This window comes from Cyprinodon variegatus, unplaced genomic scaffold, assembly GCF_000732505.1.
Source record: "Cyprinodon variegatus isolate N-32 unplaced genomic scaffold, C_variegatus-1.0 Scaffold387, whole genome shotgun sequence".
NCBI lineage: Eukaryota > Metazoa > Chordata > Actinopteri > Cyprinodontiformes > Cyprinodontidae > Cyprinodon > Cyprinodon variegatus.
The window spans coordinates 85,367-102,114 of NW_015150840.1; the positions used below are offsets into that span (position 1 = coordinate 85,367).

Here is a 16,748-nt window from a genome sequence, read left to right on the forward strand (position 1 = left end):
GAAAGTGAGTACTTTTGCCATCTCTGCACCCAGGCTAGTTATTTCCTACTTTCCCCTACTTTTTATAGATCCCATCCCTGTGTGGTTTAGCTTGATTTAACCCATGGTTCTATTTTGAGGCAACTGTTGTTTTAGATATGCCTGTTGTGTCCATTTTTAAACACTTAAGCAGATTATATTCTTCTTTCACTTCCAGGAATTTTAAAAAATGTAAATTGAACTAAAGTGCGTAGACTCAAATAAAGGTTTAATGGCTGATTGTTTTGGTCCATCAACAAAAAAACCCCACAAAAAAGCCACCAAAAATGTATTCCATTTCAGGGATCTTAATGTTTTAGATAAATCCTTAATGAGAAACCCTGAAAATACCTTAAAACTTTAGATAATAATGTCTCAAGGTTTGAACCAGAGCTATTATGTCAGTTCAGTATCTCAAATCATCTCTTATTTCATTACAAAGACAGAAGGAAGATGATGCAAAGTTTTAGTGGGGCTAGAAGGTCACCTGACAGGCGAACCTGTACAGGAGGCAGAATCAGACGGCTCGTATTTAGCATCGCCAATAAACCCCCCCGCCTTCTCAGCGGCCGACGTCCTGCTGCTACTTTTTCTTTACTTTGTTCCCTTTATCTCTCCAAACACCCCCTCTCATCCCATAATTGCCTTCGACGTTCAGCGGCCTCCCATCGGGCAGAGTGAAGTGATGGTAAATAAAAGGTGGCTCCGCCAGATGCTGGATGGAAACCCCTCTCTGATCTGGTGAAATTCTAAACTTTTAATCCCCTCTCTGTTGAAAGAGGGCTGATAGGAAGAGCCGCAGGGACAAAGACAAACATATGACTTCAGAGGACATTAAACTGACATTAAACTGTCTAATCCCGTCTGTAAAGCCTGTCTTTAACCTAAAGTCTAATTATCTAATCCTCCATTAGAATACTGACTGTAAACAGATCTAGTTGTTCACACAACATGAGCAACCTGGAGCCCAAACTCACACAAAGCAAAGTTTCCCTTCCAATCTCATGGGGGAGATCATTTTGCCAAAAGAAGGAGTAATGTGTCGCCGCGCAGCTGCTTGCCAGCGTCTGAGTGACTGTATTGTGTGTTGAAACAGTAGTCCACCTGTTGCAATAAGCGGGCCAAAAGTCCCTCACAGCGGCGCTCTCATGTTTGCTGAGTGAGGATAAATAAAGTGTGTAAGTGTGTGTGACGCTGTAAAAGCACATCCCCTGGACCACCTGGGATCCGCTGGCTGTCGCTCCTACTGGAACCCCGCCCGTTACGACCGAACGGCCGCCTTCCTCTTTCTTTCAGTTCCTCTTCCACTTTTTGTCTTCCTCAGCTCCTGCTTCATCCACTGATCATAACCGACAGACTTTCAGTAAAGTGTAACAGCAGAGCCTTTCTGTTGAGCCCCGGGTGTTTGGGCGGTATCCGATGCGGTATGACTTTCCATCAGTAATCTAAGGTCTCTTGTTTCACTGGAAAGTTAGTTTGACTCAAAGCTCATTCTCATTTCCTTTTGTCACCCTTCAAAATGAGAAAGACAAAAGAAAATGCAGTTTAAGTGAAAAAGGTGTAAATTGATTATAACTAAAAGGGCAGGGTAAGTTTATAATAGAGAGTAGAGGTAGAGGACTACCTTTAGGGAGGCTTAAGTCCCCTTTACACCACCGTTTTGAAACAGTTCTGAGATCGGTCCAAGCACTGTAAACGAGATAACTGTTGAGTGCAAATGGAACGCATCTGAACTGGACTGTGCCAGACAAGACCAAACCGCGCTAACATGGTACCAGTTCATCAGTAGGGCTTGGCGTGGTTCAGTTCTGGCACGGTTCTCTGATAACAAAGAGAGCATGAGCAGACCGCGTCATCTCCTTAGAGTCAGCCTCCGTAATCATGAAATTTCCTTGTTACACGATTTGGAGTAATGATGCCTGCGTCTGTAAGCCTAATTAGACTATCGTTTGTCGTATCCACTTTCCAAAAGCCGACTCGGTCAAGTATATTCACCAAAGGCTGCCCTCTTCACCTGACTCCCCACTAATTTCCTGAATGTTACGGGCACCACCATGTTGATTTGCTTTTTTACCTCTAGAGAGCAGTAGTACCGTAGATCGTCACTAGGGGATGAGGAACCGGGCTAGCGCGGTGTGTAAATGGTTGTACGGAACCAAGCCCGGCCTTGTTAACTGATCCAAGCTCAGCACGGTTTTCAGAAGGTAGTGTAAATGCGGCTAATAGGGCTCGGCATGGTTCAGGTCTCCGATAACAAAAAACAACACATGAGCAGACCGCATCATCTCCTATTTATAGTCAGCTGACTCATTCGGTGGGTTTTCCGGCACGTCCCGGCTTTGTAATTCATAGATCTCTTCAACTGTTCCAAACACAAACAATTTCTCAGCATATTAATACTACTCCTCGAGCGCCGCACAATGGTAGCCCACTGCTCCCAAAGGGGATGGGCTAAATGCAGAGAGTTCATTTCGTTGCTCTGAACTTGTAACAGTGTAATGGCAATAAAAAGCGGGGGGAATAAATGGTATCAAAAGAGAGTGGTGCGACCTGGGATGATGCAGAGACAGAGGCTCTCATTGAAATTTGCGCGGAGGACGCTATCCAGGCACAGAAATTCCTGAATGTTATGCCCGCCTTAATTTTTTGCGTAGTTGCCGCCTGTAGTATCAGCAGATGAACTGTCCTAGCAGGATGTGTAAATGGTCATTAGAACCAAGCTCAGCACGTTTAACTGATACAAGCTCGGTCTAAACTCGGCACGGATCGGTTTCAGAGGGCTAGTGTAAATGGGGCATTAATCTCTATGCTGGGGTTGGGTGGTTCATAAACAACTCAAAGTCCCAGTGCTTCTTTGCGAGTGTTTTTTTTCCTTTTAACTCATAGTCAGGTTAAGGGAATGGAAAGAATCCATAATTGCTTTTGAATGAAATAGAAAAGCTAGTATCATTTTTGGGATTATTGCACCTGTTTCCTCAAAGTGTTTTTTGTTTTTATGAGATTTGGGGCCATTTAGAAAACGACCAACATTAAAAGAAATGCCTGTCTGCTTTTTAAGTCTGTTATCATGTTTATAAAGTAGAACCACTCTCACAAACCACCGTGTCAGAAGTGCACACAATCATGAAAGCTTGGTAAACTGGTACTCAGTTTTCTCCAGGAAGGGTGATGTGTTACATTGCCTGATTAAAAAACAAGCTACTATATTTCTGGTAAATAGAGATAAAGGAAATAAATCAATAGATTATGCAAGATACTGTAATTAATGTAGGTTACCCCCCTTGACCCGCCTGTCCTATATTATTGCTAATCAATCCAACCTTCCCTTTCTTTTCTTTTACATTTTCCTAATCTGTTTGGTTGTTTTATAACATGATCAATGAATCTTTATTTATGTTTTTTGTCCTTTTTGTACAGTTTCTGGATATCTCAGGTTTTAAGCATTTAGAACCTGCATGTTGTCTCCCTTTGTATCAGTCTTACTCCAGTCGCCCTGAGATAACAGCTTTCCAATGATTTGGTCTGCTATAGGATATTTTACTAAGAAGGAGACAATGCAGCCACTTAAGAGCCCTTGGAACAGGACCGATTTTCCTGTTGGTCAGGAAGCTTACAGCATTTTAGAGCCTGAAGGTCTTTGATAGATTTTTATACTGGGACCAGTAAAGACACCATAACAACAATCTGACCTCCTGGAAAGAAACGCCACAGTGTTTTTGTAGCCTGTCTGGACAAGAAACACTTTACTCAACTTTTTTGCTGCTTCCAGTGCTTGCGGTCTTCCCACCAGTGCTGCTCCATGTTTATCGTAAACATAGTTGTTTCAGGTTGTTAGATCAGAAAAGACTGGCGGAGTGTGTTGACGGGTGTTTGTTGCACTCAAGGGTATCACGTAAGTTAGCGCGTCGAGCCGAAGCGATTTTAACAACAGTCGCTTGGCGAGTCATTTGACCAGGGTAGACACACTTCAGTGAGCTTATCCCACTACCACTAAAAGCCGGTTGTGGGAAAGGGGTATAAGTGAGCAGGGTCTCATTTGTTTGGTCGACTTTAAGCCCTCCAATAAAACCTGGAGGCTCCTTGCCTGGCCATAGACTGACTCACGTCAGGACTAACAGCATCAGTGGAAACTGTTTAAGGCTCATTAATACTTTGAAACTAGGTCGTCTGCGTAGGTCAACGTCCCCGCCCCTTCCACAGACACCCTGATGCACCTCTACCAAACTGTAGGTGACCGTAGACAGTGCCGCAGACAGGAGGCCTCTGATTGGTCAAATCTACATCTGCTCTACACTACTGTATGCGCATTTCCTTTTTGGTACCTTACCGGCTTGTTTTGTTTTTATGAAACGATTCAGGAAGTTGCACCAGCTAGGAGACCGAGTTGCGCAAGAACGCTGGGACCCTTTTTCCACCTGGATCAACGCTCTTTTTCGCCCTCATGTCCCTCCATAGTCGGATAAACTTGCCCCCACTTCCTCAACGCCTCGGACGTATCTAGACCCACAGCTAGTTCATGATTGTCCTTCTTGCGTTGTGGTGTGCGACAAGCTTACTGCGACACACTGCTGCGGGAGTATAACCAGTCCTTAAGAACCATTAGATAACCATGGATGCGGCATAAAAAAAATTTGATACAGGAAAACCTCTAACAGCAGCCAGTTGTTAAAATCATACAAACAGGTCTCTCAGAACATAATAAAGAGCATCATTAATACATGACCCAAACACTTTTCCGGGTAAACAAATGTTATATTAAGAGCAATTTGTACAAATTGGATTTTTACTTCAAGTTCTATCTATTTTAAATAACTATCCAAACATTTCAATTGAGCAATTCAATTCAAATCTAATCCAGAAGTACTTTATGAATTTGGGTCAGTTGAATTGCAGGGGAGCAATTCCCCTGTTCCAACCTAGTTCCACTTAAACATTAGTCTTAACTGCTACAGCCACATAAAATTGGATGAACACGCTCCATTGCTTTAAATTGGGGTTATCTAACATTGTGCTTTTGTTCTCTTAACAATGAATACTAAAAATATTATAATAAAGATGGGTTTTCAAAGAAAACAAACAAAAACAAAGTATAATCCAATCTGCTTGGAAAATTGTTTGGCAAAATGAAACTGGCAATTTAAATGCATGTTGGTGTTTTTCATTGTAGAGTCCAACCTTGTGGACATGGCTCTCCTAATCAGCTGCACCTGTGTGGCTAAATGTGAAGGGATAAAGTAGTAAAGAGGTTTAAAGCAGGATTGGGCAATAAAACTATATGCAAAGCTTTGAACATCCAACAGAGCAACTAATCATTCATCTAATTTCCCATCTCTACTAAGACCTTGTAGCTCCAGAGAACTCCACTGATGATTTTCCTCATCACACTATCAGCTTCTGTAAAGTTAGATATTAAACTGCTTCTCAAGGTTTCTTGTTTTCTCTGACTGCAGACACAGAAATGCGCCCGTGGTAGTGTTTCCTAATATCCCCATGGACATTCTCTCCCTTCTGTTGCTCTTATCTCCCCTCCTCAGCAGGGTTCACAGAAAGCCGCCTTGTGAAAACAATCCCAGGCTTTATCTTTCACGTATGAGTGTGTGTTTGTGACGGCTTCGCGCTCGCTGGAAGACAGAGGTGTGAACTCGCCCAGCACCTGCTCCTCCGGCTGAGTCAGGTTACCGCCGCTCTCTGTCTGCAGAAGCTCTTCGTGTGTTGCTTTTCATTCTGGCTCCCTCCTTCCATCCATCCATCCATCCACTCATTCACTTGCTCTTTTAAATAAAAGATACAGACACTGCTGTTACTTAACACTCACGAGGCCTCTGTCGAGCTACACCTGTTTATTGTGGTTGCAGATGTGTGTGTGTGTGTGTGTGTGTGTGTGTGTGTGTGTGTGTGTACATTTACTTCCAATGCATCCTCTGAGGAGGCTGGTGCTCCACAACTTAATAAAATTAATATAACCTCACCTTACCATTTGCACTAAGGGTAATTAAATCCTTTAATTAAACAGGCTTCTCTGTAAAAACACACATCTGTGTTGTATATTTACAGCCAGCCTACACATGCACTCAAAACTAAGTCCCTTTAAGCTTGGATTTTATTTGAGCTGGATGACCTGCTGTTAAAATCCACACAGCAACCAAAGAAAAATGGAGAAGACGCCCAACACCTGCCTGCATGCCTGTTTCAAAACCAATTCAGCTGAAAACACAGCTCTAACATCTTTTTTTAGTAAAAAAAAAAAAAGATTTAAGATAAATCTAAAATGGATTAGATCAGCTTGTGTGACTTCTTGTACTGGTTGATGCATGTATGCATTGCCACTCCCTCCGTTTGCTTTGCAGCTAATGTTTTGTTTGATTTGTTATTGCATGTTACTTTGTTGCTTAAATTCAGACTTGTGCAACACTGAAAGTGCACAAGTTTTTTCTTTAAAGAATAAAAAATTCAAATCAAAACTGGATGTTCTCCTTATATTTTGGAACCAACCTCCTTTGCTGCACATACAGTGAGGAAAATAAGTATTTGAACACCTCTCTATCAGCTAGAATCCTGACCCTTAAAGACCTGTTAGTCTGCCTTCAAGATGTCCACCTCCATTTATTATCCTAAATTAGATGCACCTGTTTGAGGTCGTTAGTTGCATAAAGACAACTATCCACCCCATTGAATTAGTAGGAATCCAACTACTAACATAACCAAGACCAAAGAAATGTCCAAAGACATTAGAGACTAAATTGTACGCCTCCACAAGGCTGGAAAGGGCTACAGGGAAATTGCCAAGCAGCTTGGTGAAAAAAGGTCCACTGTTGGAGCAATCATTAGAAAATGGAAGAAGCTAAACATGACTGTTAATCTCCCTCAGACTGGGGCTCCATGCAAGATCTCACCTGGTGGGCTCTCAATGATCCTATGAAAGGTTAGAAATCAGCCCAGAAATACACAAGAGGAGCTGGTCAATGACCTGAAAACCACCGGTGGGACCACCGTTTCCAAGGTTACTGTTGGTTATACACTAAGACGTCATGGTTTGAAATCATGCATGGCATGGAAGGTTCATCTGCTTAAACCAGCACAGGTCAAGGCCCGTCTTCAGTTTGTTAATGACCAGTTGGACAATCCAGAGGAGACATGGGAGAAAGTCATGTGGTCAGATGAGACCAAAATAGAACTTTTTGTTCAGAATTCCACTAACTTTGTTTGGAGAGAGAAGAATGATGAGTACCATCCCGAGAACACCATCCCTACTGTGAAGCACGGGGGTGGCAGCATCATGCTTTTGATGCGTTTTCTGCACACGGGACATGGCGACTGCACTGTTTTAAGGAGAGGATGACCATGGAACGTCAGATTTTGGGGAACAACCTCTTTCCCTCAGTTAGAGCATTAAAGATAGGTGAAGGCTTGGTCTTCCAACATGACAATGACCCAAAGCACACAGCCAGGATAAACAAGGAATGCCTCTGGAAGAAGCATATCAAGGTTCTGGCATGGCCTAGCCAGTCTCCAGACCTAAACCCCATAGAAAATCTTTGAAGGGAGCCCCAACTCTCTTTCTCACTGACATCCCAGAAACCTGACTGATCTAGAAGATCTGTGTGGAGGAATGGGCCAAAATCCCTCCTGCAATGTGTGCAAACCTACTGAGGAAACATTGGACCTCTGTAATTGCAAACAAAGACTATCGTACTAAATATTAACATCAAATAAATAGTTAAAAATCCTACAATGTGATTTCTGGATTATTTTTCTTTAGATTATGTCTCTCATAGTGGACATGCACCTACAATGACAATTTCAGACCCCTCCATGGTTTCTAAGTGGGAGAACTTGCAAAATAGCAAGGTGTTGAAATACTTTTTTTCCTCACTGTACATGTGAATTGAATATTCATTCAATTTACAGTTTCTTCCACCCACTGGTCGCTGTATGAGTGCAACCCTTGTTGCTCAAGTTCAGGCGGTCGGGGGTGAATTCCAGACAGCGTTGTAATTCTTCCAGGGATTAGTGTGCTCAGCTGAGGCTAGCCTGCATCTGTGCGAGAGTGTTTAAGGCTCAGACGAATCAGAAAGGAGGTCAACAGTCACTGCTAACAGGGAAGAAGGAAAAAAAGGTGTTTTCACTGGAAACGGGTGAAGGCATCGATATGAACGCACTCTAGGTGCCCCTGATGTGAGAACATTTTCTCTAAATAACAGACTAATTTTCAGACTCTACCTTCTCAGGCCATGTTTGATTCCTTCCTGAGCTTCAATGCAGCATTTCACTGATCCAGTGACGGATGCATGGATAGATTGAGAGAACATTTTTCTCTAATCTGTTCTTCTCCCAAAAGGATCCAGAGTTAGGAAGCATTAAATTCAACCCCAGTTAAAGTTGTAAAATGGGGAGAGAAAAGACGTTCTTCTCCTCCAACAGTCAAAGACGGCTTAAATCGCCAACAGATTTTCTCACAAACCAACAGCCTCAGCAGCAGATTTTTGCAAAACCAATCCTCCTGTTGTTTCTCTTTGATCTCAAATCATAACTCCTGTTTTGCTTTCTATTCATCTAAATTTACACACAAACTTATAAAATACCAACGAAACAAGAGACGTTCTGCAATATTTCATTTTTACTATCCTCAGAGTCGTTTTAAGGATGAGCTTTCAGGATTGCATTAAGTTTATTTAACTACAAGCTGAATATCAGCTTTATTTGGTCGCAGTAGTAAATATGGATCTAATTTAAAATCAATTATTTTTACCAGACAACATTTAGAGATTGAGCTCTGTTGAAAAAAGTAACAAAAATGTTAAAATTAAAAGTAATAATCAGAGCTTTCCCACAGCATCATGCTGCCTAATTTACCTCATAAGAAACATGAATAAATGCATGCTTGGAGGAACCAAACAGGTGGATTCCTCGTCCTTTTGTACAGGGCAGGATCAACATGATTCTTAGGAAACAACTGAAAACTCGTGAAAAACTCAGACGACTTCAGACGGATTAAAGTGTGTAAAACAGCAGTAACGCAGCCAGGCGGACACGCTCATCTAAGGCCATATGGTGGTGCAGCGTAGGCGGGCCGGCGCTCAGCAAGAGGGGGTGTTGAGGTTTAGGTCCTGGCTGTGGCCTTTAAGCCACTTGGGGCTAACAGGATTAGGAGGCAGGGTTACTAAAGGGCGGGCTGCTGGTGGGACACAGCCACCTTCAGGATATTTGAAAGCACTTTCAGAGGTGAAACTGGCTGCGACCAGAGGGAAAACCTGCCAGCTAAGGTGGGCATGTGTCCATCATGCTGCGACGGCTAATCTGGACGCTACCCAAACACTGCGGCTTGCTGCCGCCCCTTTAAAAGAACAGAGAGGGGAGTGTGGGGAGGACGCCACAGCAGCTCCAACACGCTGCATGAAGTCAAATCCTACTCTGCAGCTTGATAAGTTAAATCTACCTGTTTCCACTATTAAAATGAATCAGTTAATTAGTTCTGATGTTCACAAAAGCAGGAAATGGGGAGAAAACAAACTAAGAAACCAAGCTGGTTGTAATCATTTAGCTACATGTGTTGTCTTCCTGGTAAACCTCTCAGTCCTGCTTTCTAGTTTTTATATCCATCTAAACAATCATATGCCAGAGTGTCATTCTTCAAATTATGTGTTTAACACCTTTTAATGTTAGACCAACATTGGTTTTTATTTTAACAGAGAAAAATGATAAGTCTGCCTGAACTATCTTCTACAAACCATCAAACCATCCCACAGCATGATGCTTCCCCTACCATGTGTGTTGTGTCCTGTTCCTGTCGCACACAGAAGGATAAATGAAAGCTCAATTGTTGCATTACTGCTAACAGCTTTCTTCTTGCTGCCCTGCCATGAATGTTTAAAGGAATATTCTCCTGGTTCTTTATTTGTATCTGAAGTTTTCTTTGAATTCATGTTTAACCATTTTAAGGAGAAACTTTTTTAATAGAGCTCATTTGGACTGTTTTAAAACCCATTTCTTTTCTTACAAGGGTACATATACCAGGACTTGATTTGAGTGTATGTGCATTGATATAGTTTTAGCGTTAGCAAAATTAGCAGGTTAGATGGTTCATTTATAATCATATAATCATTATTATTATAATCATTCCTGGTGTTCAGACTGAATGCGTTTTTGAGTGTTGAGAGCATCTGGTTTACAGGCAAAGTCAAAGGCACCTGCGCGTCGATGCTCCATGCGTCTTATGCTGCATGTTTTGAAACTCTCTCTCTATTTCGTACTGTGTGTTTTATTTAAGCAACTCTAAAGTAGCCGAAACTCGATTTGGAAAATCCAAATTTTTGCAGCTGGGCGCAGAGTAACAACGCATCGGAAAAGCTAATCCTGTCAACATTAAACTATGAAAAATTAATATATATATATACAGGGATTAAACTCCACAGGTTTTAAAAATTTTAATTATTATTTTTTATTTACAAGTAAAAAAGGGGAACTCTGGTCCCTATTACTCTGCTAAAATATTTTTACACTGAACTGTGGTGAAACAGTTTATAAATACCTTCATTAAAGCTATAGCTGGTTATCCTGTTAAGAAACACTTCTGGTTATATTGAGTGAAATGGTTCTTCCATCCTGAGAGAACTCAATACCTTATGTATTAAGAAAAGGGAACAGAAAAAAGAACAGACGTCAGTGAGAGCTGCAAGCCTCTAAAAACTAACCAATATTTGACATTCAGTAAGAATGGGAAAAAAAAACAAGAGCATTATGTTTAAATAGGATCATAATCCTGATGAAAGGATGACATTTGGGTGGACTTATCCACTTGACATTAGGGATGCACGATATTGGGATTTTGGCCGATATCCGATATGCCGATATTTTAAAACTCATGTAGCCGATAACCGATATCGATACCGATGTTAAAGCTGGACAAAAATAAGTAGTCATTGAAAATAGCAATTTTGTTATTCATTTCCGACACTTTGAAAAATAATATACTCAAATATATTTTCATATGCTGATATCAAATGGATTTTTAAAAACAAACTCTTGTGATATTTTGCAAATTCTTGTGAGATTTTGTTAGTAAAATAGATCGATACCGCGTCAATATATCAACATATAAAATATGGCAACATTTCGTGAATTTTCGGGGGATTTCGTAGCATAACGATGACATATAGCAATATTTCATTAGTAAAAGAGATTGATATGGTGTTTTTAAATCCCAATATATCAGCAAATGAAGATATTGTGATATTTTAATGTATCAATATTTTTTCCCTCGTCTTTAGAAGTTTTTAAGTCTGTAAAAAATAAGTTTTTGAGGAAGAAGAAGAAGTATTTTTTATTTTTTATTTAGACTTTAGAAACTCAGAAGCTGATCAAATATCGGGTTAAATATCGGTGGGGTGGCCGATGTCCGATATTCAGTTTTAAGGCCGATACAGGCCGATACCGATAGGGGGCCGATTATATCGTGCATCCCTACTTGACATGTTAAAATAACTTTTTTTCCCCAATCCAACCCATCACAGCAAATAAAGCCAAGCTGCGCTATCGATTTTAAAGGAAAGAACTAAGCAGCTCAACAACTGCAGAGCGTCTGACTTCAAAACGCACCAGCGCCCAATTTGAGGCGTTGGATGACTATTTAAAATGTGTTTGGTGTCAAACCAACATTACAAAAAAAATGAAAAGTTACTCAAGCAGAAACGCTTGATGACTGCCTGCAGGTCAGTCCCTGATTCGTGGAAAAGCATTCTTTCACAAATGAGGAGCTTGTTCTGTTGGGATTTTCTGGTTTGAACAGCTGGCTGTGGATCTCTGCTGCCTTACCAGAGTCCTGCCAGTCCTGTCAGCTCATACTGACAGCCATCATTTGACAAGTTTATAGCTAAAATAAACTGTTTTATTTCCCTTTTTCAATAAAATTCTTTACAGTTAATGAAAGTGCATAAAAGTATTCAAGTTCTTATACTGCTTTTACAAACTTTTTTATTTGAAAAAGTGAAATTCAGACAATTAGACAAAATTTTTACATGCTAGAAAAAATGCAGCCTCTCACAAAATCCTTTGGTGTTTAATAAGATGCCTGAAACTTTGGACACAGTCTATTCTATGAGCGGGGGGGTCAGATACTCACGCTTCAGGAAGCGGTTCCGGACCCATTTATTCTGTTTGCGGGCGTAACGTTTGGTGGCGACTTTCAAAGCTTCTATACCTTTAAATAGTCCAAAAGAGGAAAATATTAGTTAAAAACCAAAGACCACCAACCAGTGAGTCTACCGTCTGCACCGACGCTTCTCTGACCTTTCTCTCTGAGCTGGTCCTTCTCCTGCTGGCTGCTGCTTTCCGGAGACGTCAGGTAGTTGTGGAACTCCTTAAAACCGATGGACTGGAAAATCCCATGTTGGTAATCCTGACTGTGGGAAGCGGAGGAAACACGACCCATCAGTGTGCAAACTTTTTCCTCTGAAGTGACATTTATGGACGACTGGCAGCTACTCTATTCACCTTTACCTCCCCTCCATCAATACTTCCAGCCCCAAATGCAAATATAAACCCCTCAAGGAAAAATATGTCAACACAGCAGACATGAGGACCTGCAGGAGCTCAAAATGACACCATCATATGAGCAGGAATATATTCCAGCAAGCGTCACCTTAAGGAATCATGTGATACATGCACCATATCTTTTAGTATTTTTTATGTCTTCTTTTTCTTAAAGCGATCAAAACAATATGGCATTTCCTACGACAGGGCTGTGGGACTCACAAGGCTTTAAGATCTTTATTGAACCGAAAGGCAAGGAAGATAAAAGACCAAAAGTGACTCATTTGATTGAGCAGCGTCTGGGTTACACACTCCTAAATTCATACAACTGGATAAGAAACAAAAATAGGAAAACTGCCTAGACGAAAAGAGACAGAAATTGGAGAGCAGCTCCATAGGACAGGAAATGTAGGGAGGAAGGGAAAAGAAAATAGAGTGAGGAAGGGAGGGAGAGATTTGACCTTGATGTCTGGTCACAGCAGCCAGCCAGGGATGGAGACACGAGAGTGGAAGAGAGACAGAGCGGCAGAGCGAGAGGCAACCGGGGCGTAAAGTGCACAGATGATCAGATTGCTGAGAAGGCAAAGGATAACGAGGAGCTGGGATGTGGGGGGGTGAAGAAAACCGGCAGCAGGCAGGGTGTCAGGCCCCTCAGCCCCACCCTGTCACAGTCGTTAAAGCGTTGGATGTTGAATAGCTGCCGAAACACATCACTTAGTCTATGTTTAAGTGACTATGGAAGCCCATAGAGATCATGTTTCAAACAGAATAAAGAAAAACCTCCTTAAGACATTGAAATCCATTCCAGAAAAAAAAAAAAAGTTCAACTTGGACGTTATCAGGCCAAAAAAATGGCTGATATAGAAACTTTAGCTTGACAGACTGAGGGGCGGGAGGATTGGTATCAGGTCATAATTAACAAGAACACTCTTCAGTGTGGACGTCATCACAGACAGAGAGCCACTGAAAACTGTTGTTAGTATCAAGGAGGTGGAGAGATATCAGGGAGAACTGAAGGAGGACAGTTTCCTGTGAGAGTGAGAGAGAGCAAGACTTTCAGCAAACAACAGTAAGACGGATGGATCTCAGCAAAATCTCTTTTTATCGTTTTACGCTTTCAAGAAATACACGGGGAGACTATTGTTTAAAAACTAGCCATGCTAATTGTTAATATGAGATGCAAGTGATGGCTTACAATGTCAATTCTTTAAGCAATTCATTTTTTTTTAAAATCAACATATAGTCTAGTGTGTTTCTCTCTAACACACACATATAGATATCGTGTGTCAGCTATTCTGCTCTTGTTTAACTATATCATAAAAAGTCCATGATAAAAAAGAAAGCAAACTTATTAAGTCAGAATTCAAAAATGCACCAGCATAATATACATTCAAACTAGCATGGATGTAAACTACAATCCACGTGTTTTTTGGAAGTTATATGCATAAAATTGTAACACCATGAGCCCCCAATAAGCCAAAACCATGAGATCTACTCCTTCTCTAAGCTCTGTTGCTTTTTTATTAGCCTGAGGCCTGAATAAACTCATTTAATTTTTTACATTGTTAATCAGTTTAAAGCTGCTGTTAAGCATTTTTTCCATGTTTCAAACGTTGTGCTTATGAAATTGTCAGCTGATGACAGAGACGGCTGTTTGACATTATGTCTCTTATGCCTCTAGAGGCGGGATTTCCTAAAAAGTAGCCAATCACAGATAGTTTTCCTTTTTTAGGTCGGTTTCACATTCGAAGTGACAAAAATTTAACATGAGCGCACTGAAACAGGTTTCCACCCGATTAGGAGAGGATCTACAGACGCATATTCTGATTTTGTGCAAAAATCTAAGACTCCAAATCAGACATATAAATCTAATATGCGCAACTCTTGAAAAAGAAAACAAATTTAGAAATTTCCAGGTGGAGAGTAGCAAACAGTTTCCTCCCTTACAAAGAAAAAAAACTTATGGTAAGAAGGAAAAAAATAAAATTTGCTGGATCAATTTCTGAGTGCTTGGAAGCAGAACAGTCAATCCAGACATTTTCTGTCTTCATTTAAACTTAAAAAAGGGCCGTCGCTACTATGTGCTCTCTTCATCCTCTGACATGGGAGCTGGCTCGGAGCTCGCCTGCCTGGCTGTGAGTTTCCTGAACAGGGCCGCATTTTACAGCTGCTTTTTGTATCTCTGCTTCTCTCTCCTTGAACCCCAGTCGGCCTCGGCAGATGGCCGCTCACACTGAGCCTGGTTCTGCTGGAGGTTTATTACTGTTAAAAGGGAGTTTTTCCTCTCCACTGTCGCTACAAGCATGATTAGTGTGAGGGATTGCCTTAGAGTCAATGAGTCGATGCAATCAACTGGTTTTCCTTAGATAGAAAACTTTACAGTTCACTAGATCATACAATCAAATTAATTTAAAGTGCCTTGAGATGACGTGTTCTGAATTGGCGCTATATAAATAAACTAAATTGAAATTCTACTTCTTTTGTTTTTTGATCAAAATGAAGATAATTTGATTTATTTTCAATTATTATGAAAAACACTGAAAGTAAAGTTTGATTGTACCTGGCCTGTCGACGGTTCAACCCAAAGCATGCTAAATATTCTCTGGATTATCTGAGCCGAATTCTGATAAGAAAAAACACCTTCCTGGGTGTCCTGTCATCGACAGTGAACCGTCCCACATCCAAGCATCCAAAGGGTGTCTCTATGTTTCTGTGGGAAGGCAGAGCTTCAAGGACATTCCAGGCATGCAGACATCCTGGTTATCTACAGGGACTCTTGTGGAAACGGCTGTCCTCTGCATCTCGCTCCATTAAGCCAGGGAGAGAGCGAAACAGTCCCGATAAATCCAGACAGAGTCTTATGACCTTTCATATTTTAGTCACGCCAGACACAGATGACTGTGATCAGCAGTGGCAGCCTTGAAAGTTATCAGACGGAGCTGCCAAGAACTTGACTTTGAAGGTTATTTGTTTGCTTTGAGGAAAATAAGGACACAACAGGCTTTTTTTTTTTTACACCAACAAATGAAACAGGAAAGAATGTTTTAAGTCCGTTTGCTCTGCAGCTCACAAACTGTGAACATTTTACCAAGAATACTCTTAACCTGCCAAGAGCCCCATGGTAACTCCAGAAGAGCTGCAGAGATCCACAGCTCAGGACCTGGGAGAACCTGTCAGCTGGAAAATTATTTGCTGGAGTTTCAGAAAGTCAGGGAAAGCTCTAATTAAGGCAGGAGTCAAGATGAGGACAGTGTTAATGAGGCTGAAGGTCATCAGGTCAGGAAAAAAAATGAACTTTTTTGCATTCATGCAAACGGCTCAATGGGACAGAGAGCCAACACTGCAAAGCATGGTGGAGGCGGCATCATAATGAGGTGATACTTCATTTGATGAAAGGCCAGACCTAAATTCACATAGGAAATAATGATCAGTGATACTTTTTCACCACTCTGTTGATTGATGCCATAACCCGACAAAGGAGACGATTAAACCTGCTTATAAGGAATTTACAGTTACATCATCAGCAGTATTACAGATATTACCCTTGCAGAAGTAAAGGCGCTTCTCTTAGCTTTCGGCACAGAGTTATCTCCATATCATTACTCATCAGTAGGCCCATCTTTCAAATGAAAGCAGCGTTCGCAGCAGTCTGACTGCTTCTAAATAGGTCTGAGGGCCACTGGGAAACGACAGTGCGCAGTGACCTGTCAGACTGGGAGGGGGAGATAAATAACCGGACTGTTGCCTGGCAGAGCTCACTTCCCTCCTATCGCAACGGTTACTTATCGGAGTCGTCTGCATCATGGATTTACCCCGTGTGGATGGGGAAATAAAACTGTACTCATCAAATTCCTCCTCAGCTGCTTAGCAGCACCAATAAATTGATTCTCAATAGACTCTGGGTGATTTCTGATCTCAGGCACGATGAGATCCTATAAAACCCATAGTCGTATCAGCAGGCCTTGCCGCTGAGGGGGAACAGAGGCTAAATTCTCAATAGTGTCAAAGCAACAACGGCAGCTTTCCTCTCAACCTGTTTACAGGTTTTGGGGAGAGTGTTGGAGGAGGGAGAAAAAGCCCTCTACGGTTCCAGTGGGAGCCATCCTATATCTGAAAAATCGTTTCTGCTGACGTCACCGAAGCCTTCTTTAGCTGCGGGCGGAGAGCAATCATTGAAAATTAAAAACAGTGGGATTTTAAAG

General features: G+C 41.4%; 1 protein-coding gene across 1 annotated transcript in view; it reads right to left on the reverse strand.

The window, feature by feature from the left end:
* trit1 (tRNA isopentenyltransferase 1) overlaps positions 1-16,748 on the reverse strand; it is a 57,639-nt gene that overhangs the window by 9,094 nt on the left and 31,797 nt on the right. Inside the window, exons 6-7 of the mRNA XM_015387162.1 lie at positions 12,304-12,465; positions 12,137-12,214 (exon numbers count right to left, since the gene is read on the reverse strand). Coding sequence (XP_015242648.1) covers positions 12,137-12,214; positions 12,304-12,465 — 240 coding nt within the window. The remainder of the gene's footprint in view (positions 1-12,136; positions 12,215-12,303; positions 12,466-16,748) is intronic.